Source organism: Lagopus muta, chromosome 2 (genome assembly GCF_023343835.1).
Source record: "Lagopus muta isolate bLagMut1 chromosome 2, bLagMut1 primary, whole genome shotgun sequence".
Taxonomy (NCBI): Eukaryota; Metazoa; Chordata; class Aves; order Galliformes; family Phasianidae; genus Lagopus; species Lagopus muta.
Window position 1 is genome coordinate 28,939,752 of NC_064434.1, and position 25,553 is coordinate 28,965,304.

At 37.1% G+C, this 25,553-nt stretch overlaps 1 protein-coding gene across 44 annotated transcripts in view; it reads left to right on the forward strand.

Annotated features, from left to right (window-relative positions):
- Positions 1-25,553, forward strand: part of RIMS1 (regulating synaptic membrane exocytosis 1) — a 292,326-nt gene that overhangs the window by 211,982 nt on the left and 54,791 nt on the right. For 32 of the 44 annotated variants that reach the window (XM_048938224.1, XM_048938239.1, XM_048938195.1 and 29 more), the window contains 2 exons: positions 7,365-7,477; positions 15,008-15,174. The exons of 11 other annotated variants lie outside the window; for them this stretch is intronic. In XM_048938224.1, coding sequence (XP_048794181.1) covers positions 7,365-7,477; positions 15,008-15,174 — 280 coding nt within the window. Of the gene's footprint in view, positions 1-5,442; positions 5,512-7,364; positions 7,478-15,007; positions 15,175-25,553 lie in introns of those variants that run through there. One more of the 44 variants, XM_048938238.1, reaches the window with a different exon arrangement.

The window sequence follows — 25,553 nt, forward strand, 5'->3', positions numbered from 1 at the left end:
TCATAATATGCAAAATTCAGCCTGAAGGTTGAGGAAAAAATTACTTAGAGAATCTCTGTTATTTTTGAAATGTTTCATCCTCATCCACTACTGGTGTCAGCTCTCTGTTCTGTGCTGTCCAGCCAGCTATTCCATGAGTTCTTCCTTCCTTTCTCCCTTTCCTTACCTGCTGCACTAGGGAATTCTTCCATCCAGATCTCACTGCTGCCTTATACTGACTTTATTCTGGATATTGCCTTGCATAGTTTCATCTCCAGCTTCCACCTTTCTCAAATCTGATACCATTTTATTTAGTTTTGTTTTTGTTTCCAGTTCCCATCCATGGAACATCTAAGCAGCACAGAGAGATGAAATTCCTGGCTTTTCAGTGTAGATCAGCATGTATACCTTTATATGACGACTAACAGTGAGGAATAGGTTGATCTGTGTTGGCTTCTGCAGTAAGCACAGTTCCCCATTCTTCTGCAGGAACATGCGCTGTTTCCTTGACTGAGCACAAATGGGGAGAAATCTGCATGAGAGCAGAGCATTGATTCCTGTTGCTAATTAGCAGTGCACTAACAATCCTGGCAATAGATTCCTCTGGCTTCTGTCAGCAATCCAATATTTGTTATGGTGTCTGGAGATGGCCTGATCCTCAGTTTCTTGATAGAACAAATTAAATCAATTTCATTTTTAATGCATAGGCATTTAGGGGCATGGTTGGAGTTAAAAGAACTCATAGAAAGCTGCTTTTTATTAGATAAGTTTTCATTTCAACTTACTTTTCAGTAGCTTCCTTTCTGTAAGCAAATCTGTCATTTTAGACTTCCAGATTTTTTCACTTGAAGTTTGTATCATGAAGAAAACGTGATATCTGATGGTAAAGGTTACAGCCTTCTTAACTCCTGGTGCCTTATTATTATTTACCTTACTCCATCAATTAATAGCTCAGGTAAGACTTGGAGGTTGTACTGTGTATATAATTTTCTTCGTGTTTTCACCGTCTTGAACAGAGATATGCACAGTGCCTCAAACTAATTCCATGTTTGTTGAGTTTGTCATCTTTACCTGAAATGATATAACCAGTGCAAAAACATCCATAGGTTTTCTATAGCCTTGAAGAGACCAATATGATTATCAGCTTTAATTATAGATGTGGTAATACCATTTGTCATTCTGGCATTAGTTTTCTGGCCCATATTTTAATTTGAGTAGGAATGCCCTTTTAGGAAGGAATTTTCACTTAATCACTGTCAGTGTTGGAAATTTGTTTTTGTGTTTAACCACCTGGCTCTTTTAAACATATGCTGTATTACTTATCTGGCCTTACCTATTTTATCCTAGGTACTGGATTTTATTGAATGTGTCCACTCAATCAAAGGGCCTTCTTCTCACAGTAGTCTTCTCCTGTGTAAATAATTACAGACCACAGTCAATTAACAAATCTACTTTCTTTTTAGTCATTCCTTAAATCTCTTTCTGCAAAACTGTGTTATGGACTTTGTGGCTTCTCCCTGAATCTTTTCCAAGAAGAGTATGCTTGGATTGACAGTCTGCTGGAATTACAGTCTTCCTAAAATATCTGAATCCACTGACACTAAATTATCTTCCAGTTTCCTTTCTCTCTACTTTTATGTCCTAGAGCTCCTTATCACGTTATGGCTTTTAAGAATTTCTTGGTTTTATATGTACAGAGGCTTATCTTCATATACATTGCCAGTGTTTCCCTTCTCTCTTGCTTTATTACTAGCTAGGTAACAGCAAGTCTCCGTTTCCAAGATAGTGATATTTTGCTGGAGCTGCCTGTGTAAACAGTGAGTGTTGGGCAGAAAATAATTTTCCTAGGAATTTGATGATGATCAGAATCTAAGACAGTCACACTGCTGTAAAAGAGATCTTTTCAGTGCTAAAATAATTGTAATCCCTTTTCTCAAATGTATGAGTGGTTTCTTTTTTAAATGTAATCAATTGTCAAGCTTCAAAGCTTTCCAAAGTCTGCAGAATTGAGGCTGTCTGTGATATTTTTTGTAATGTGGAAGAGATGGATATGTAAATGTACAAGCTCACTGGTTTAAGACCAGAGCTAGTAAGGACTAGCTCCATACAAGTTCAGTATTGCTCCTGTGATACAGTCTATACATACATGAGCCCACACTTCATATACTGAGCTATCAGCTTAGTAGATAGCTGCCATTTAAGAAATCATGCAAATGATATCTACTTTGATACTTCTTTGAAAACTTAAAGAGGAGACTTAAAATCTCAAAATTACTTCAGTTTATTTTGCACTGTTCACTACTGTTCTTGCAGCTTTTGTAATAGTCACTTTCATAAGACTGGAATGTTTTAGATACCAATGCAGGTTGAATTCATTTTAAAGTCAGATTTTATACATTATTAGATTCACAGACTTCAGATTGCAGAAGTATGCCATATGCAGCATTATCTACAAATAAATTTGTGAAGTATTTCTAAAAAAAAAAATACAAAATTCTGCCTTTTCATCTATCTGCCATAATATATGTGATTTGTTAGTACAGTGTATTGCTCATTGTTCTGTTATTCTGTACATAATTGAAAGGATAGGTAGTATTCTAACCAGGCCTAACCTCTGTATTTTTTAATCAGCAGATAGGGGATAAAATATGCTCACAGTTGTCTGAGGATAGAGATAGAGATGTTAGGCTGTTAAACAGTTAATGCTATCAGATGCAATTCTGTAAACCATACCATAGTGATGACATATTATAAGGAGTATGACTGTATATAAATTCTATAATCTCTTGAAAAAATTAAGAAATTGCTCTTTCTTCTTTCAAAAACAATCAAAATAACAAAAACAACAAAACCACACCTATTGTCCTATCCTAATTTTCCTTCCTGGGTAGGTTTCAGGCTGAAAATTAAAGAGCTTCAGCCATTTTCATTAGTTTATTCCCTACCTCCTTTAAGTCACATTTTTTGGATTTGCGTATTTTAGACAATCAAAATAGAGCATGTATTTTAAATGCTTCTAGTCAAAAAAAAAAAAAAAAGAAAATCTCTTTCCCTATGCTGGAAACATATACCAAGAACTGTCTTTAATGTTGTAGAAAACTACTTTTATCAAAAGAAATGCATGCAACTTCTTGAGATTATAGGTGAAAAAAACAACTCTTCCATTATGTATTTATGTTAAATTGTTCTTTTTCTCATACCATTATCAACTCTACAAAGATTAGAAATCCAGATGTTTAGTTATATTTCCAACATGTGACTTACTTAGAATCCTGCAAGATATTTCATGAATTACAGTGCAGAGTGCCCAGTGTTCAAAAGGATCTCTTAAATGACATCTGAAGAAAAGACCCAGGAACAGCTGGTACGCTTCTGGGTTAGGAAATAGTCTTAATCTTAGGAGACCGTGTTTTCTGCTTTCAATCCCATTCACAGTGGAAGGTAGATGGCACTTAGCAGTGAGTTCAGTCATAAACCAAATGCTAACTAGAGAACTTCTGCTTATTTGATGGAAAACTATTCAGAATTATGCTAGGCATAGTTGGTTAATTATTGGTAGGTCAGTACAGTGGGTTGACTTCAGCCAGCAATTACGCACCCACAATTTCCTCACTCCCTGTTCCATCCACAGCTAGGTATGTGAGGGAATTGTAAGAGCAGAAGTGTGTAAAAATGTGTGGGCTGTTGTGGGCAGAGTTAAGGACAGTTTAGTAAGTGAAAGGAAAAAAAATTCAAACTACCAAGTGATGTAAAGGCAATTACTTACCATCTTCCACCAGTGGACAGATGCCCAAATAGTCTCCACGTAGTGGCTACCTTTGAAAGACAGTTTTATCACTGAATGAGAAACAGAAAAGGCCCTAATATTGTCCAAGCACTGCTCAGCAATAGCTAAGACATTTAAGTGCTGCATATCTGAAACAAAGCACTATATGGGATGCTGTGGAGAAAATTAACTCCATTCCAGACAGACTCAGTACTCTCGAGATTACAGGAGTCAGAATGGTTTCCAAGCAAAGTAAGGGAGTTGAAGAATAATATTTTGATTCCATTTGTATGTCTGTCTTTTTTTCATGGCTTTATTGCTTATATACATTATTATTCTACAATCTCCACATAGTTTACACAAGAAAACTCCTTACAATGAAGGCTTTTCCTCTACATGTGCACCTCTTATTTAAGCAGTTTACTCCATGAGTTCTCTATTTTCAACACTTCTTATGCTGTTTGATCTCAGATCTGATTGAGCATCTCTGAAAGTGATGAGAGTGATAGCTCTTCAAAGCGTGACTGATGCACAACTGATGTTGGTGGTAGTTGTACCACTAATTTGAGATACTTGTGTTAAATCTTCATATTTTGAATTCTAAGGACACTGTAAAATTCAGAGTTTGGGGATTTCTATGCTTCAATATGTAGATTACTGCATAGTTCTCCTGAAGAGCTCTGGGAAGAGCACTCTGTAAATAATAAAGTAGATCCATGTTTTTTCTCAGAGATAGGTTAAGCTCTTGAATAATTGTTTATGTCAAATTTTCATTACCTGTGATAACCAGCTGTGTTCCAAGAAAGAACTGTGTATGTATGCTGGTGTTTCTTATATTTATATAGTTCTTATAGTTCTTACTGTACATCTTCTGCTCATGTGCTTTTGCTCCTGTGTTAGTTTTGGGGTTTTGTTTTTTGTTTTTTGTTTTTGTTTTTTTTCTGATAAAAATTTGAAGAGTAGACTGCTCTATTTTTCAGGCAGACAAAACTTTCCATCACAGAATTGAACCAGATATATCATACACTTAGATGTGCATGGTGAGCAAAGCTGGAAAGAATGCAGTTGTAATTTCTAGATTGCAACGCCTTACTTAGAAGTACATTGATAACCAGTTGTTTTTAGCTAGTAGCTAATGGCACGTTTTGCTTCTTACACGAAAACAGATTTCTTTCAGAGTCTTTACATCAACTTAACAGTCCTCACTACTTGTTCTCATGCTACTTCGTATAATGGCATCCATTAATGCAAAACATAAGTTTTCGATTAAGATTTAAATACGAGCATAATCCAAAATTACTGAGTTAAGGTTGACTTTTTACTCAATTTTGACTACAGTACTTTTCGTGCATACTTGCTGGAATAATAGGCATTGCATATTATACTTCCTCAGGTATCATAAGTTAGCAGGGTGAAGCACCTATCAGTCACATGGTGAAACGGTTATTTTTAGAGTAACTGTAACCTGTGCACAGTACACATATAGGGCTAAATTTTTAAAGGGGTCTCGATATTCCCTCTGATTTTTATATCCTCAGTCTATTTCATGAATATATGATAAGATTGAGATATCTGAGTTTTTGACTTCAGTCACTAATTGACATATCTTAATCCTTTCATATATGTCCATAAAATGAGAGGCCGTCTTTAAAAATTTCACCTAAAGTGCTCAATTTTGCCTTCAGATACCTCCATGCAACTTCCATTGAAGTAATTGGAGCTGTGCCTGCATATCTGATGGTGGAACTGGACTCATTGCAATTAAGGTACACGTTAACCAACATAGTCCTTTGGAATACTCACTGGGCCCAGTGTGACATTCTGCATGTGCAGAATTTCCTAGATTGATCCCTCTGAAGTGTGGGAGGTTGAAGATTATGATGGTAGTTTTATCTTTTGCCTTAAACTTGTAGCTGTAGCAGAACTTCACTGTAATTTGCTGTATTTAGTTTCCCTACCTTTAAATAAGAAATGTGAAAGGAGGACATGAAAACATTCTTGACAGTGATATCTTCGTATTTTTTTCATACCCAACCAGTGCACAGACAATTCATGATTTCCTCAAACTTGTTACGGGTGGTGCATGCAAGCACAGTTGTTGTTTGTACTGTAACACAGCTTAAAATATTCAGCTCTGAGGGTACTACGTACTTCTTTTTGTGTTCATGCTTGCAAAGCACAAACAAAAAAGTGTGAAGAATCCCATAGTTAAGTAGCAGCATAAAACTCACCTATGGTATCTTTGGTACCTTTAAATTCATAATGTAAATCTGTAAACATCATGATTGTACACCTGTTTTTTCCTTAATTTAAAGTTCTCTTTGTTTTGTGATGGAAAAGTGATTCCATGAAGCCTTTAAATTGATGTCTGTCTCCTGTCACTGAACTGGGAGGGACTCTTAAAAACTAATCTTTGGAGAGAATCATACAAGTGGTTGATCCAAAATGGTTGATCCAAAAGCAGAAAAAGATTTTGTAGGGGTTTTCCCAAGTAAAACACAGGTCTTGAACTTATGATTATACAAAAAAATTGCAACTAAAAGAAATAATTCTTCTTGGAAGTTATAACCTGTGAAAAGTGATGAACATAGTGAATGTTACTGTAATTTAGAATAGATACTGATGAATATTTGGGTGTAGTTTGAGAACTGCCACAGAGTACCAGTTTTCAAGGTTCTGGTTTTATTGGTATTCCTTTGCATTTGTAGTCCAACCAACTTTAAGAATGGCAGAATACGCAGTTCCCTCTATTAATTACGCATTACCACAAGGTTAACTTTCTTTAAGGAAGCTTTAGGCCGGGTATTTTCACACCAGTTTTTTCCTTTAGTGCATGGACATCTTCCTGTGGCAAGCACAGCCAATGTTGTCATTACTCGTTCAAATTGAATCAGGTACTCTTTACAGCACCACAATCTCTTGTAGGTTTAATATTAGATTTCCTTTTTTATACATAAATGGTAGGGAAATAAAAAATAGAAGAACATGCAATTTCTTTAAAGTAGAAGTGAGCATTATAAAGTAGAATTTTTAAAGGACTTCTTGTAAAAAAAAAAAAAATAAATTATTGTATATTTTACTATAACAGGTTGAATAGAAAGATCATTTCCCTTAAAAAAAAAATGTTTAGCTATGGTAAGTGTTTAGGTATTAAGATAGTAATAGGATTTAATTGCTTTAAAAGCAAATCTTAATACCTGTTTAATGTATTAGTTATTAGAATGCTGCTGTAGTATTTTCTACAGTTTAGCACATATTCAGGTAGATGATCATAGGTTTATGTCCTCTCTATTCAGACATTATAATGTTATAATCCAGTCTACCACCTAAATTCTTTCACTCTCTTCGTATCTGTTGCATCAGCTTGATTATATATAAGAAATTGAGATGTCTGCCCATTTTCAGGTAAAGACTTCTGGCGATGGAAGTGGTTGGTTTATTGATGTTAGTGCTCCTTTGTGATGTTTTTACACCCTACTTGTTTTACATGTCTGTACATTTCTTTGTTTCGTTTAGATGGAAATAAGTTAAAATTGTTGCTAAACCGGTTTGTTTGTTTGTGTGTTTTCCAGAAGATCTTTCACTCTTTTTAATTGATTTTCATTATGTGTTTTTGCAGCAAGCTTAGTAGTGGAGGAGCGAACAAGGCAGATGAAAATGAAAGTGCACCGTTATAATCAGACGTCAGGGTCTGGTTCTAGTCAAGAACATGAGCGTGAGCAATATACCAAGGTAAAGTTAGCAGTATTAAAATGATATTTTGGCTTGAAAATTGAAGATATAAAATGTCTATTTAAAATATTATACCACCCTCAAGAACATTTTGTTATAAAGCTTGACAAAGAGTCTTCCGTAAGGGCTATTCAACATTGTTTTTACTCCCCTCATGTACTTTACACTTAGACTTTGATTTTACCTAAAAAGCAAAAAGCAGAACGCTTGAAAAAAATTATTCAGGGAAGACGAATTCTTCAACAACTGTTAAACAGCCATGTCACCATGATTTTAAGAAGTCTCAGATCTACAAATTGCTGGGGGTTGAAATAGGAGACAAGAGAAGTATCCTTCTATGCTGATCCTGATCTTTTATTCTTCTCTAGGCTTTTGCTGCTGTGTCATATACAGAGAGCGAGGCATAATTAGATCCAATCTCACGCAGCTGTTTTCATATCTGTGTAATATTTTTGCATCCTAATGATATCACAGATAAAGTATTTTCTTTTGGAAATACATACCTATTACTTTGATCTCCTTTTCCAATAAAAATGTAAAAATTTCCTTTGATTATTGAAGGTATACAAAATTACATGAATGAAGTTATATAGACAGAACATATATATTTTTGTTGATAATGCTGAAATGCTGTCCCACAGGCATGTAAGTTCAAATCTCTATAGACTTCTAAGCAATCTGCAGAAGATCTCAGAAATCCAGGCTGCCTCTCACAAGCCAAGATGTGAGGGGCTGGAGCTGAGTCATGCTGAAGTCCTGCTGCTTTTAGAAACCTAAGAGAGGGGAAATATCTGCAGAAGTTTCCTGTTTAGAGATGCAGCATACTGTTTCTGTAGTGTAAGTCAAGGGCAAAGACAAAACCAGCTATTCATTAGGGTTCGCAAAGAGCATTCCTGCAGTTCTGTTCTTCCACTGCCACCAAGGCCTACTCAGTAGTAGTGTGTTGGCAATGAGTAACCACGGGATGGCACTGCAAATGTAGAAGTCCGCTGCAGAAAACTCCAGGACACATTTAACAGCCAAATATACTAAAGATAAGATCTCAGCAGCAGTTTCAATAAAATTACACCTTCTAATAATTTAGACCCTAAGAGAGATTTTTACAAGAAGTTTTTCATATCAGTAAGATCTGAACACATTTTAAAAGAGACAGTCTTTCAGTGTGTGAAGTGGTAATGTACAGAAAACAGCAAACACTGACAGTTTTTCAAGAGCTGAGACGGCAGTATGCTCCTGGCATTTGTTATGGTAGTGCAGCGCCAGGCTTTTTGTCCCTGCCCCTCCCAAGTGCCCCTTCTTTGTGTTTTACAGACTTGGTGCTCCTGTGGACACAGATTAAAATAATGAATAACAGAAGGTACCCAGCAGTACAAAACATCAGAAATTCACTTCAGAATGGGTAGTAGGCAATTAGGCATCTACTTTGTATCATCATCTTTTCACAGTTAAATACGAAGTCGACTTTATAATGAAGATATTTCCCTTTTTGAGACCACCTCGTTGTGAACACTGAATTTAAAACAGGGAAGAAAAATGAGAGAAACAAAGCTTTTCATCCTCATTGACCAACTGCCAGCTACAAATGTTACCCCTCTCCTGCCCAAAAAAGAGAAGTATTGGCAGCCTGCCCTAGGTGGCCCTGCTTAAGCAGAAGTTGGACCAAACAGCCTCCAGAGATCCTTTCTAACCTCAGGCATTCTGTGATTCTGATCAGAAGTCAGGATTTGCATAATAATTTTAATATGTCATTTAGTATCATTTAATATCGTGTTGACTGTGTCAACTCGGGACAAGAGAGTGAGATGCAATGTGTCTTTATCAAACTCCCAACGAGTTCGCATATTTCTAACTTGGCAAAATGATCTTGATAGTGTTTTCAGGAGAGAAAGGGAATGTGTGATGTGAGGACATTGTCAAGGATGACCAAATTTTTACCTTTTTCAGATTTATGATTTGGCCAGATTTATTATTTGGTATACTTTTCTAAGGCTAATGTAGATCTGGTGAATGGTTAAATGATTGGAAAGAAACAAACTGCAGTGTTTCCCTTATCCACTCATGCTTAGCTGTTTCTATTATTATCTTTATTTTTTTTAAACGTATGTGGAAATTAAAATTGAAATTTCAGCATTCAGGATACTAGATGGAAAGAACTCTGCTAAAGGATTGTTTGTTCACTATGCCCACAACTCCAGCAAAGCAAATTCCCTGTCCATTTTTATTAAGAAAAAATATTTTGGAAGTACATCATATTCTGACAGAGATGTCAGAATGCTATAAAAGAGGTAAAGGGAATGAAATACTTAAATCCAAAAATCTTTAACTTTTCTTGCATTTTCTACGTGATGTGGTATAGTAGGATGATCCAATATGTGATAAATTCTGAAGTGCTGAGAACAAATTATATTAGCACATTTAAATATCTACACTACATTGAGTGATGTAGCTGTCTGCTTCACATCCCTGTGGTGACAGTAAACACTGAATATGTTCTTAAATGCAAACCTAGTGCTGCTGTTTATCCTGTGAAGATGTCATCAGATCAGGAAAAAATAGACCAAACAGATGAAGATGTGACAGTTCTAATGAAGATGTAGTAAGTTGTGGCAAGTAATCCAGTAAAGCTAGTGAATCTGATCTCTAAGGACTTAAGATTATACCTAATTTCTGGTGCCAAAATCTTTGAAAACTGTAGGAATAAAACTTGCTTCAATGGAAGACAAAAAAAAAATGTTCAGTGGTCTAATAGTATAGAATAGCGAGAAAGAAATATAAAGTAGCTATAAAAGAAACAAGACTTGCAAGCATAGTTTACTTGCAAGGAACTCTGCTTCCTATTTGAAAATAAGAAAATAAATATTTATATTTATTAGAGAAACTGTGCTGCTGTACATTCAGAAAAAAACCCTTCAAAACAGCCAGTTCAGAAATACTTGCTTCTTCCTCTATTTTTTTTTTTCCCAAATATTCTTGCTTTATTACACATACACTTTCATAAACCTCTTAAGATTTTACTTGTGTATGGACAGAATTAATGTATTAAATTTAAATTTGCTGTTATTATCGACTCAAGTCAGTACAATTTCCAATTTCTGTCTGGTGTTTTTCTTCCATTTTTGTAATTTTTCCCATTCAATTTCTCAATTTCTTCATCTTGGTAGCCAAGAACTAGTTTTTCAAACATACACAGTGCAGTTGGTGTGTAACTATTTTTAAACATCTGTGTTCTAAACAACTAATTTACAAATTAACAAAATTATCCAAATTAACAAATTTTGAATAGGTAATTATCTACATCATTTATGCTGGTCTTGATGGCTCTTGTACATTAACTGTACAAGACTTCTGCTACAGCTGTTCTGGCTTTTCAAAGATTGTGCAACACATTTTTTTAGGTCTGTATTTAAGAGTTAGTGATCAGAGCGCTATTGTGCCTACTTAAAAGTACATCACTCTATATTTAGGTGTGCTTCCAACTCAGTTGACACTGTATGTGATTTGAAATCATTTAGCATAAAATGTATAATCATGTCATTAGACTACTGGCAATCTAGACTTAGGTTGATAGTTAAAGCCTACAAGGGTAGAATGGATAGGAGATATGGATAAGAGGCTGACTACCAAAGTTTTATATAATGCTGAGCAGAGCCCCTGTGGCTGCAGAAAGGGATTCTTTTAGAGGCTGATGTCAGCAGTAACTTTTTTTGATTCCCCTTGCGTTGACATTCAAGTAATAGTTGTACCTATGTATTATTTTGATAGTCACTTCAATATTGGTATGGTTTCAAAACATTCATTATGATAAATTTGACCCCTGGGCTTTACTGCAACTTTTCCATGGTGTGACTTACTCATTTCTGCTGTTTCTGGTAAGAAAGATAAGTGAGGTTTGCAGTAGGTTGAGTTGGATATAAAGCCACCTGATACGCTGGTATTTACTGGCATCTCGACCATCACGTGGGCTGCTCCTCAGACACAGACCCAGGTCCTGGTAGGAGTCACAGACAGTCTAGGCACACCAAAGTGGTGGCTGCCAGGCCTTGAATCCAGGCAACATTCATAGGAACCCTTTGAAAATAGTCTTAAAACTGGGTGTTTTCTGCCATGATTCAGCATTTCCTGGCAAAATTCATCTTTAGAGTAAGGTGCCTCAGGAGGCAGCTGTATGCTCAAGACCCTCTATGAACCTAGATTCATTAACCTAAACCCCATTTGATTTTCTTATTTAAAACATTTTTGGACATGCATTTTCAGGAGTTAGACACCTGAGGCTTTCTCTGAAGTCAGAGGAAGGAGCACTTGTTCACTTGTTAAAGCTCTTAACTATTCTGTCCTCCAAATGTTGAGGACAAGTCTAGAAATAAAACTTATTAATATGAAAGATAATTTAATTATAATGAATTATTAAATTACTTCTAAATTGTGTTAAAATCAGTAAATTGCTAATACTGCTAGTCATTATGCAACTGTGAAAGTATATATGAAGTGCACTCATTGTTTTTCTGTGCTCTTTTCACTGGTGTCAACACGTTTGCAGTTCATCATAACCCTTTTGTACTCCTGTTGCTGGCACAGAACTGACTCCATAGGTGGTAAAATGAATGGAGAACTGCATGTTAAGGGTTTATATTTCTGATAGTTATATTGAAAAAAACATGTTTGCAATACAAAAGTGAACTAACAGTGCAGACAGTATGGAGATTTGAAGCTAGCTGTAAAATTCAGCAACCTTCCTAATGGGAAAAATAGTGCACTTCAAAATAGAAATGATACTCAGGCTTTAACTGTGTAAGAGATAGAGTTGAAAGGGAAGAAACTTCACTGCAAATTCACTTAGTTTGGAAGCTTCATGTAACATTTAAATGTGACATGATAGGGAAGTGCATTACACACAGTTATGCTGAAGAGGAGTAGGACTCTAGATGAGAGGGACTATATGATTTTACTGTTGGTTCCAACTGGAAAACTTGCAGGCATTACTCTACTGAGAGTATCAAATAAGAGGATCTCAGCTTGTGACATTTTTCCTCTGAAAGATTATTTTGGAAGTGTTGTAACGGTAAAATAGTCTTCTTTTAATGATCACTAATGTAAGAGCTCTTTACTTCTCTCTGTGTTTGAAAGAAAAAAAAGTTAATTTCAATGTGCTCTCATTTTGTTCATCTGTTTCTTTTCCCTTCTCCCTGCCCCTTCACATGATTTGAAATTAAAATATTCTTTCAAAGAAATTAAAAGAAAATTTTGAGTGGCAATAGTGCAAGTTATCTATATAGATTTTCTGCCCAAAGAAGTTCTCTAGAAACAGAACAAATCAAATGGTACAGCTATACTCAAATGCCCTGTGCTCTTACACCGGAGAATCTGCAAGAAAGAAAGGGAGAAAGCTATGTGAGTTCTTGAGTGTTTTGTCATCTTCTCAATCCATCATACAGGCTTTTAGGATTAGGGCTTGGGATATTAGTTAAAGTTACTGTCTGATTGCCAAACTGTACTGAAAAGGGTGGGCAGGAAATAAGAAGCTGACAATGTTTTATGTGTCCTTTAGATGACAGGCAATTCAGCAGAAGGAATGGCTATGGGAAGAAAGAGCTAAATCCCTAAGAAGTAAAATGTAAATGCTGCAACACTCAACATTAAATTGTAGCCTTGCTACTTCTTATGCTAATCTCTATATCCGCAAAGGGAAGGGTTCTTTCTTCCTTGGGAATCTCTATATTTAATGCTGCAGTTTTGATGTTGGAATACCAAAGCAGTAGGAGATGTGGCTTTAGTTCTTTCTTCATCTCCCATCTCACAGTAAAACTACACATGCTTAGATGTTTTTCCTATTTTCAGGTGTGTCATCTTAGGACAATGTAAAAGATTCCTTTAGGAATTATGTGGAATTTTTGCCTAAAATATCAAGACTGGCTCAGTAATGGTGCTGTTAATCTGGAAAAAGTTAATCCTTTTTTTTTTTTTTTTTTGTCTTCAAGCCTCTAAACATTTTTATTTAACCTGACTTAAAAAAATATTTTCATGCTTTATTGCTTTGATTTTTTTGAAGCATAGACTTCAGAAGAAAAATGTTACCCAGTGAGTTTTGACGTAGAGAAACTGAGTAATGCTAGAACATGTGCTGAGATGCTTAATTTGTGTAACTCCAGCTTTTCCTACAGACTCCTATACTCACCATTTTTATTCCTTCCCATTCTCTACCCCAGTTAACTTCTTCATTTTACTTGTTTTAACAGGGGGTTCCCAAGTGTGCTATGGAGACCTCTAAGATAGCTGCTAACAGGCAACTAATGGAGTACTAGAAAATAAACATGACTAGAGGATAGGAGGAGATACATTCATTTGTACAAACTTAAGATGATGTTTGCCAGGGTTTTTAAGCTAAGTCATGACATCTGCCAACTGGCTCAGCCTGCAATCTAATGCCTACTTCAGCTGGGGATACGCATAGATGGTTACAACTTTGAGTAAAATTCATACATAAACTTCAGTGACTTGCAGTTTTGTAGAGCATATCCAGAAAGTGAACTCTGTAGAGCATTCTGTCAGAAACTGCCTCATCTTGCCATGTGTTCATAGCTTTCACATAAAATGCTCTAGAAAGTATGCCACTGTTAGAATCCTTTCTCAGCCAACTGCCCCTTTCTCTCTAATGATAGTGAATTTCAATTTTGGAAACCTGGCAATGGTTTGATTCTCATATCTCTGTGACTGAATAGTTACTTTAGTTAATTTAGCTAAGTCTGACATTTCTGGGACTGAATTTTTGCATGTCTTACTGATGATGTGGGTAATACAAGTGTTGCATAAAAGATGGTATGGATTTTCAGTCAGTTAACTAACCAAAGTTTCTGCTTTTGATAAAAGTGTACCAATTTCTACCCCTCTTTGCATATTCTTCCTGACAGGTCCTCTGTTAGTTCTTATGCTTGTGCACATGTAGAAAAGCCAGGTAGGGGAACCAATCCCCTTGAGAACAAATATTATTTTTACGGAGTTAGCTTTCTGCTTTACCGTTTCTCAAGTATCACAATACAAAGAAATAACTTAAGAATTGAAATCAACCCCTCAGAGCCACCTTCTTGTAGCATAAGACTATATATCATTCAGATTATATAAAGTTCTACTCTCGCAAAAGAACTCTATGCAAGTATTTCATGGCATATTTTTTAGTATTTGGAAAGTTTAAAAAAATCCACCATCAAATAGAGTATATGCATGTGCTTGAGAAGGTGTGCATACAATGCATAAATATTTCCTCATTGTAGTTCAAGAGTACTGAAGATGAGGCAACCTTTTAAAATTCCAGTGTTGTAATATATTTCAAGTATCTGACCTATTCCATAAATACCACTTTTTAATTCTTCATTAGACATAAAGAGATTATTTAATATGAATGTTTCTCTGAATTCATCGAATACTGTTAAATTGAAAAGCTGCTTGACAGAATTGTCATACTTAGGTCATTTGTTGTCTCAGTATATACATTCTGTTTTGATGAGACTCCTCACCCTTTCTTTTCTTAATCTCTAGTATAACATACAAACAGATCAGTACAGAAGTTGTGATAACGTCTCTGCCAAATCATCAGATAGTGATGTCAGTGACGTATCAGCCATTTCGCGAACCAGCAGTGCCTCACGCCTCAGCAGCACAAGTTTTATGTCAGAGCAATCTGAACGCCCTCGGGGCAGAATCAGGTGAGTTCTCAAATGCAGCTTCAGTTTCATCACACCTCTTTTTTGTCTATCTGCCAAAATACAACCAGAAGTTATACAAATACAACTGAAAAGCCACAGAAGAACCTATGAAATATGCCTGTGTACATATAAACTATCTTCCGTTGCTAGCCTAAGATGATGGTAGTTTTTTGCACTTACACATCTACAACAGAAAGCAAAAGTTCCCATTAAGTTATGTATTTGTGGGAAGGTGGGCATAAAGGCATATTATTATCTCATTATGGATTGTGAATCAGTATAATAATCTACATGCCAGTAAGGTATTACAGCAGAAACAATGTAATTTTGTCATCTGAAGAATCTATTTTGTAAAATCTCCCTTTTTCTTCCTTTCTATATGACTATTTCCCTATATGCCTGCTTCTGTTTTGCTGTTTTCATGGATGATGAATCACTGGCTGTGAAACTAGTATTTATATAGTAATTTTAATATATCTACTTTGAAAGCTGTTTAATTCATTTGCATTATCAGTAATCAAATGTCTTTCATCCTTGATAGTAATTTACTTTTCAGTTTCATGTTTTTTTAAATATACAGATGGGATCTTGTCTACATTTAACTTGACAAAACTTCCAGCACTTACTGTGTCTGTAGCGTTGGCTTGTTTGTCGGTGTTAACATCTACAAATGTCTGAACTCTCAAAAATATGATTTTAAGTGTTAAAAGTCAGGATATGAATTAGGAACCGTATAAATATATATGTGTATGTACATGCCTATGGAGAAAATCAATCTGATAAAATTCTGGGTGGCATCATATAATACTTCAGAACATTTTTAGACAGACTCGCCACTCATGACATTTAGCTGAACGCTCTTTAATCTGTTCACGCAGTGGGGAGGAATGTCAGTGAAAATCAGAATGTGGGCTCAGTGTATGAGCTAGCTCCACTTTGATTTATTGTTAAAGAAAGTTCACAAGTCTGTTCCAAGCCATGCTTTTGATGAGTGAACACAACCTGACATCTGCATTAACAATGCAGTCTGTAATCCAGAAGAACACAACAATGCAGCTGTAAATGTGAAAGTTATTCATGTGTTTAAAGTCATTTCAAATTATGTATTTAAATGTTGCATTTCGGTGCAGCCTAACTTTTTTTCTATTTGTCTCTTACAAAGAGCTTTAGTCATTCTGAAATACATCTTTTTTCTAAATACTGGATTTCCTCATTTAGGCCTTGTCACAGTATTTGTGGCAGGCTGAATAATAGATAGTTTTTCCTATAACTATCTCTTTGTTGAGAAAATTTTATCAGGGATATTCCTTGATTGCAGAATGTCTGATCACAAATATCGGAAGAGAATCAACCCAAGAGAACCAGTAACGTTATGCTATGGGAGAAAGGAGAAAACCTGAGGTTAGAGCCTTGTCCTCATTCTACTTCTTCCATTCTGATGAGTAGCAGTGCATCCTGTCTATAGAGTAGGCCAACACTGTGTACAAAACCAATAGCCTGCCAGGGGAGCCTTGGCAGTCAGAATTCAGATAGAGCATCTGAATTCTATCTGATACTGTCCACAACATTATGTCTAAGACATGAGGTACTCTATACTTGCTTGCTTTTTTTTTTTCTCTTTAAGTTTGGATAGTACTTACATGGTGAACTAAATATATAGTAATAATATGCATATCTTTCATAGAAATACGAGGAAGAAATTAACATTCATATGTTACTCATAATTTTTTTTTAATTTTTAACCCTAACGTGGTTTTGTTCCCCTAAAATACCCAGTAAGGTGAAAGATACCTAATGCAATTTACCCGTGGAAACCCAAGGGGCCAACTGTCCTCTGGGATGTGGCAAGCTCAACACTGCCAGCTGGGTGATGGGAGAGATTGTCCTTTCTCTGCTCTGCTCTTTGTGGCCACACACCTCAAGTGCTGTGTGCAAGTTTCAGTGCCACAATGTCAGAAGGACATAAGACTATTAGAGAGTGTCCAGATGAATGCTCCAAGGATGGTGAAGGGTCTAGAAAGCAAGACATATGAGAAGCAGCAAAGGTCCCTGGGTGTGCTCAGCCCAGAGCAAAGAGCTGAGAGGAGGCCTGATGGTGGCTGCAGCTCTTCACAGGAAGCAGAAGGGCAGGCTGAGCTCTGTTCTCTGACAGCAACAGGGCCTGAGGGAATGGCATGGAGCTGTCAGGAGAGGGACAGCTGGAGGTTAGGAATACATTCATCTGCATACAGCAGGCTCCCCAGTGGGCATAGTCCCGAGCTGCCCGAGCTCAAGGAGCATTTGGACAACACTCTCCAAATGAGATCATTTCAACTATTAAATGCAATTAGTGAATTTTAGAATCTTTTTGATGCTATGTTGAGAAGCCTTTTATCCAATAGCCTATCATCCACTCTTCAGAATTTTTGATGTGCGTTGCCAATACTTTTTAGTGATTGGATATTGTAGCTATGCAAGATCACATTCCTTAGAGATGTGGAAAAATAGATATCATTGTGATTTTATATCAAGCAAGGTTAGAATGAAAGGAAATTGGATGTTTGAGAGAAGAGAAGGCCTTTTTCTTACAATCTGAGGAAAAGTTAGCTTCCTTGTCATCTGTGACAAGCAGCAGCTTCTGTAACACAGTCTTTAATCTCTTCTTAGCACAGTTTCTAATTACATAGGAGTAGAACGTTGATTTGGGAAAGGTTTGATTGTATTGTGAACAGTTTTCCAGAGTGAGATTCAGCCTTAAAAGCTGTATGTCTACAGTATAGTTTATATAAAATTAGATGTTTATTAAATAGTTTATGAAACTTGTCTAAAATATCATTAAAAAGAAGAAAACTCCTTTTATCTTAGATGATTTTCTTCTTAAGAGAGGTAAAAAATGAGGCAAATATTTTTTTCTAGCATTAATTGTTAGGGGAACCTTAGATAACTGGTTAGTATTGGTTCTTTTAATTCTGACATCTAACATTAAGTTAAATTGACTCTTGTTCTTAATGTTTCCTTAAATTCTGTGAACTAGAAATTTGAAGTTTAAGTTTTGTTACTGAATTGAAGTTCAGATGTTTTTTTTTTCCTCTGATGAACCTGATGTTAGCATATATCAAGTATGAGGAGAGGCAATAAGTGAGGAGGAGGGGCAAGGAAAAGAGCATTTTTTATCTGCTTGTATTCTATCTCACTGAAATCACGTTTCCATCATCATCTTCACTTGGAAGTTTGTCAGCCAAGTGACCGTGGCAAGTGTATGCGTGTAATGTTACATTTAAGGCCCAGAAGTTCTTTGAACTGCCAATTTTACGTACTAAATTCTTTTCTTTGGTTATCTTCTGAAAAATGAGAGCTGTAAAGAAATTAGTAAGCATATAGAAGCTCAAACAAGTTGGCTTAGTTTTACACATCTCACTAAATTAAGCTTATCAAAGTAATATGCTTCAGTACCTTTTGTGTTGAAGAGAAAAATATCAGCCTTCAGAATACACCAGCGAGATTCCTGCTCTGAATCACCTTTGGAAAGGTTATCTCCATCTCTCTCTCCATTGAGTTTGAGGAGACTGAATCCTACAGCTGTTCACCAGCAAACAAACTATCCTAAATAGCAAAATTTAACTGGAGAGTACTGCAGCCTTCAAATGAGTAACCTGTTAAACTGTCCTCTTCTAGCATTCCTACACGAGCCTAAAAGTGTTGATTAGTTTTCATATTTAGAGTTCTGGTGTCAAATTTCTGAATGTGAAATAAGCCAGCTCATTTTAAGTCAGCAGTAGTTCTAGCTAATGCTTTTAGTCAACTTAACCCTATCATGCTTCATTTTATTGCATTTCTGGAAAGAGATACAAATGAAGCTGTTAGGCAAGTGAAAATACAGTACTGTTTTAGGGCTCTCAGTAAGAAAGCAACAACTTTGCTTTTTTGTGCAAAATACGGTACTCTTAAAGGTCAGAAGGACTGCAGTTTCAGGTCATAGTGACTGCGGTTTCTATCCAATAACTTTACCACCAGCTCCATCAGTGTTAACAGTTGCCTGACTTTGCCTTCTAAGTCCTCTGGAAGGAAAAGATCCTCAAAAAAAAAAGCTAGATAAAGCTAGAAGAACTGATAAGATTTTGATGATTTGAGATTCTATCGTTTTGGATAATATGTGTTACCTTATATTTAGAAATATTTCTTTGTTTGAGCAGTTAAGACTTTTTAAACATGGCAACGCACCTTGTGGTTTAAAAATGTATGCAGGTTAGCTATAAATATGTAACTGTTCAAGTTCATACGGCAGTTTTAATTGTGATGAGTTGCTCCTTCCACTACATTACATTCAAATTGCATTGATCATTATGCACATCATTTGTAGAACAAAATGCTGTTTATAGTAAGGAGGAAATAAATTGATGCAGAACAACAAAGAAATACAGCTTATCTTATCTGAATAGGTAGATAACACTCCAAATGTTCCTTGAGTCAAAACTTAAAAATATGAATGTTTCTAGTATTTGAAAACTTGAGCATATTGAAGAAGCTAAGTAACTCAGAAAATAAAAAGCAAATCTTTCTGGTCTGTTGATCAATGACAAGTTTGTGTCTGAACCCTTTAAGGCAGAGGACTAATTTCATTCCCACAGTATAATTGTAATTGAATTACCTGTCAGAATGTTGTGACATAGCATGCATCCTAATCTTCACTTTGGATATTCTGTTGATTAACAGCACTTCTAATGGAGATGTAATTATGACTGATGCCAGTTCTAAATATGAGTATATAAACCAGCGTGGATAAACTGTGTAGGTCACTGAAAGTAATGCCTCCTGTTTATTTCCATGGAAACTACAACAGATACAAAGAGCCCAATAACACTATTTGATAGAGCAAATTCTCAGCTACAAAACATTGTTTTTCAACGTAGCACCACCATTACCTATGCATTTTCACCAGTGATGACCAAGAACCTACATGCAGCGCTTGTAAAAATGTACACCAGAAATGAGACCCGCTGTTTCACAACTGCTATGATGGCATAGTTACTTGGAAAATGTTTCTCACACAGTCCACTTTTCATTGGCGCAAACAGATGGAAGTCAGAAGGCACCAAATCTGGAATATACGATTGAGTGTTGTAGAACAGTCCATTCAAGATTGGCTATGTATTCCATGGTCTTCAAACTGGTATGGAGCCTGGTGTTATCATGTTGCAAGCAAGATTGTCTTATCTGGCCTGAGTCTGGAAGTTTGAGCACTCAGTTTGGTCAGCATTGTGACGTAGCACTCAGAGTTGATAGTTTGTTCAGTTTCCAGGAAGTCCAGAATGATCACCCTTTTGCTATACCAAAAGACAGTGTACATTACATTACCCTTTGAGGGCTGCACCTTGAATTTTTTCTTCAGCAGGGAATTCACGTCAGCACTCCATGGACTGTCATTTTGACTCTGGCTTTGTAATGGTGATACCACATTTCATCACTGGTAAAGATGTAGTCCAGGAAACCATCACTTTCAGTCTCATGTTGGTTCAGTAGGTCCTGATAAACTTGCGTATGATATTCTGTTTGTGTGTGAGCACAGGAACTCAGCTGAAGCAAACTTTGCATTATTCCAGCGTTGCCACCATTGTTCCCAGTGCACTGAAGCTAACAGTAGTATGGAGCTCAAACACAGTTTTCTGGTCATAATCCACCAATTTGCATGGATGAGCTGATCAGAATGTACTTCATTTTGTGGTATGAGAGCTGTGCACCTTTCAACATCTTCATCAATGACCTTGATGAGGGGATAATGGCCACCCTCAGCGTTTGCCGATGATACGAAGTTGGGAGGATTGGCTGACACGCCTGAAGGCTGTGTTGCCATTCAGCAAGACCTGGATAGGCTGGAGAGCTGGGCAGAAAAAAACCGGATGAGGTTTAACAAAAGCAAGTGTAGAGTCTTGCATCTGGGGAGGAATAATTCCATGCACCAGTACAGGTTGGGGGATGACCTGCTGGAGGGGAGCTCTGTGGAAAGGGACCTGGGTGTCCTGGTGGATGACAGGTTGGCCATGAGCCAGCAGTGTGCCCTTGTGGCCAAAAAGGCCAATGGCTTACTGGGGTGCATTAAAAAGAGCGTGGCCAGTAGGTCAAAGGAGGTGATCCTCCGCCTCTACTCTGCCCTGGTAAGACCTCATCTGGAGTACTGCGTCCAGTTCTGGGCTCCCCAGTACAAAAAAGACAGGGATCTCTTGGAAAGAGTCCAGCGGAGGGCCACCAAGATGGTGAAGGGCCTGGAGCATCTCCCCTATGAGGAAAGGCTGAGTGAACTGGGTCTGTTCAGCCTTGAGAAAAGGAGACTGAGAGGGGACCTGATCCAGGTCTATAAATATCTAAGGTGTGGGGGGCAGAATGGCGAGGCCGGACTCTTTTCAGTGGTGAGTGGAGACAGGACAAGGGGAAATGGCCAGAAACTGGAGCATAGGAAGTTCCGCACAAACATGCGCAAGAACTTCTTTACAGTGAGGGTGACGGAGCACTGGAACAGGCTGCCCAGGGAGGTGGTGGAGTGTCCTTCTCTGGAGATGTTCAAGACCTGCCTGGATGCCTACCTGTGCTACCTGCTGTAGGGAACCTGCTTTGGCAGGGGGGTTGGACTCGATGATCTCAGGAGATCCCTTCCAACCCCTACAATTCTGTGATTCTGTGATTCTGTGAATGTGGCTTGTCTTGGGGGTTGGAACTACATGATCCTTGAGGTCCCTTCCAACCCGGGTGATTCTGTGTGATTCTGTGATTGTCTTTTGTGTACACTGCTGAAAACACCATGGACTGCCTCACTGTGCTCACATACACCCTTTGGTCTCCATAAATCAATGAATGTCAATGGGTGCCAATTTTTCTGCATGGAGGAATTCAATAACTCACCTTAACTTCATATGCACTTCCATGTCAGACACCACTTTGTCGGATTGCCACTCTGCTGCCATCTGTCACACAGCAACAGAGTGTAACTGAATATTGGTGGAAGGTTCAACCTCTATTGCCATGCCACCAACACCCATCTCTGGTTTTGTGGGGTAACAAAATAAGAGGCATTACTTTCAGAGCAGCCATCATAACTTGGATATAACATTATTTCAAATATCTTTCTTGTTAGTAGGAAGTGTTGACTGTCATGGTCTCTAGTGGAATTCCAGGCCAGTATCAGTTGTGTCAATTTTGACTTGAATGAGATCGGTGAATCTGCCTTGTCATAACATGTAGGTTTTGTGTTTTTTTCATAACTGAAGTCAGATTACTAGTCCTTCTTTATGCAGTTTAGCTTTTATTAGTCATTGACTCCATGTCACTATGAATTTGTAATACAGTCAAACAATCCTTTGTCCATGTGTTTCCTACAGATTATTTTTCGTGATTCAGGAACATTTCGCAGTGCAGTGCTAATTGCCGCAGAAAGGAATTCTCAGGATTTAATGCAAATGGTTGATAATTAAGTATCAGTGTTAAATACGTGATCATGAATTAGCACCTTGTAGACCTTATCAGATAAAAAAGGATATTTGCTCTCTTGATTTAAAATTATTCCCAGTGATACAGTGGCATTATTATTCATTAGAAGCCTATTTAATCAAACATACCTTTGAAGATGGACTTCTCAGTAACATCAGGTAGGGAACTGTCATGCATTTTGGGGGTAAACAGCAGGTCTTTGTTCTGGGGTACTTAGAAAACTGTCTGCCATATAAGATGTTTACATTTTATCTGTCAATTATATGGGAAACTAGATAACTCTTTTTAAGGTCAATTTCTCTTACTGTGAAACAAAAGAGAATCTCTTAATCTGAAACAAAATATCCCTCTATAAGAAATACTGTAGTTGTTTCTCATTTAAAATTTGATAAACACATATTTTGTAGGAGTTTTATTATTGTATTTTATTTTTATTATTGTATATCAAACATTCATTAAGGCACTAAATATAATTATGTTTGTGCCATATTTTCAACTATTTTTTACACGTGTTGTTTAATTAAAAGCTTATGCTTAATTAAAATACTTTAAATTGATTTATTAAAGAAACAGGTTAAATATAATCATCTGGAACAGTGGACTTAAACCAGTCCTGATTTCAGACCTTATGCTATGCTACTCACTTGTTTGTGAAACACACTCATACATTTCTTGTGACTGGCAGAAGCCAGAGAGGCAAGGATGGGGAGTTACTTTTATGTGAGACAGCAGAGAGGATGCAGGGAACTGGATGAAATGGATGGCCGACTGAAATCGTGAGTTAAGATTAGAAGGATGACCAAAGTGATAATGTTGTGGGTGTCAGCTATCAGACTTCTTGACCAAGAAATAGTAGATGAAAATGGGCTTCCATCAACTGGAAGAAGATTGAGATTCATGGGCCCTGGTCCTTGTGGGAAGCTCAAACCATCCTGAGATCTTCTGGATGAGCAATGTAGTAGGGCACAAACAATCCAGGAGTTGTGTTTTGTTTTTTTTTTTCATGACAATGTATTGACACAGGTGATCAAGAAGCCGACAAGGGAAGATGCTCTTCTGGACTCAGTAACTGCAAACAAGGAAGAAACAGTTGGGAGTGTGAATGCTGGGAGCAGCTTTGGCTGCAGTGACCATGATAACTTGAAATTCACAATCCTAAGAGAATGGAAGAAGTGAAAGCAGCATCCCAACCCGTCTTTGGCCTTGTCCTATTCAGGGCTCTGCTTGGCAAAATTCCATGTAATACTCTGTAAGAGGGATCTGGAAAGGCAGCCTGATTTTCAGTGATCACCTCCTTCAAGCTAAAGAATGTTTCATCCCTATATACGGGAATTCAAAGTAAGCTGTTAGAAAGTGGAAACAGAAAGAATACAGAGGCACTATATATGTATACAGGAACAAGATCAAAGAAGCTGAAGTCCCTCTGGAGTTGAAGCTAAAAGGGGTTAAGGATACACTGTCATTTATTATCAGCTAGCTTCCGTCATTCCGTAGCTGGTCCACATTTTCTGTCATTCCTTTGATTTCCAATGCACTTCTTGCTGTGTATCCATTGCGAAGCTCTGGAAAGGCAAAGCAACCAGGGAGTTTTCTTGAAGACTGGAAGAAAGAAATTCTCATTCCCATGTACAAATCTGGGATCTGGGAAATTACAGCCTGTCAGTCTCATCTCAGCTCCTGGGAGAGTGATGGAGCAAATAATCCTGGAAACAATTTCTAGATGTACAAACCAAGAGGGTGATGGTGAATAGTCAGCGTGAATTTATGAAGGAAATAGTGTGCCTGACCAATCTGACTGTCTTCATTCACTAATTAACTTGCTTGGTGAATGAGAGAGAATTAGTTATTCTTGGGCTTATCTTTATTATTTTCTTAGACAGAAGTGCAGCCTGGGCAAATGGACAGGGAAGCTTATTGAAACTTGGCGATTCAGAGAGCTGTGCTATGTTACGCAAAGTCCAGCTGGAGGCAAGTCATTGGTGGCGTACTTTTGGGGTCAGGACTGCAGTAATACTGTATAACATCTTTATTAATGACTTGGATGATTGGGAAAAGTGCACACTCAGCAGCAGTTTTGCAAACTGTTGAAAACTGACAAGTTTAGTTGAAAGACTAGATGAATATGCCACTATTCAGAGAAACATTCACATAATGGAGGAATTGGTCAATAGGAATCCCATAAAGTTCAACAAGGGCAATGCAGAATCCTGCATTTAGAGAGGAATAATCCCATGTAGCAGTGCACACTGAGAGCTGATGCCTAGTTTTGCAGGAAAGGCCTTGTCTTGTTGACACTTAAATTGGACCTGAACTCACTTCCAACAACTTCTTCCTATGTTATATCATTGTTTTTATATCAAGTTCTAAGATTGACCACAGTACTTTGTGTCCCATGAGTACACTGAAAACACACAAATTCTGGCTCATTGTGACTACCTGATAAAAAAAGTTATCAACCACTCTGAGCTGGTATATGTACTGCTGAGCAGTCCTGAGGCTTATCTTTAATGAATACCTGAACAGATTGGACATAAACAGATCTGCAGGAATGATGTATCATTAAGCCTTAGCTTTATTAGGTGACACATCTGGAAGTTTTTGGTTGTAATTCAGTCCTACTTTGTTATATGTACTATCTGTAAGCCAGTTCTTCCTACATCTGTTCTGTTTCACATGTAAAAATATAGGACTGCATAGTTACCCTCTAGTGTCCCTTAATGTAGCCTATGCCATCACGAAGACTCGTATGAGCTTAATACATTATCAGGGTCCATCTTTAACTTTACTGATTGCTTTTGCTCTCACCCACATCTTTTACAAGGTTTTCTGGGTCTTATTTCTTTGATGACCTCAAAATTTATTTTAATGACAGAGTAATTAACTTAAAGAATATTTAAACACATCTGTACTGGCATCTTCAA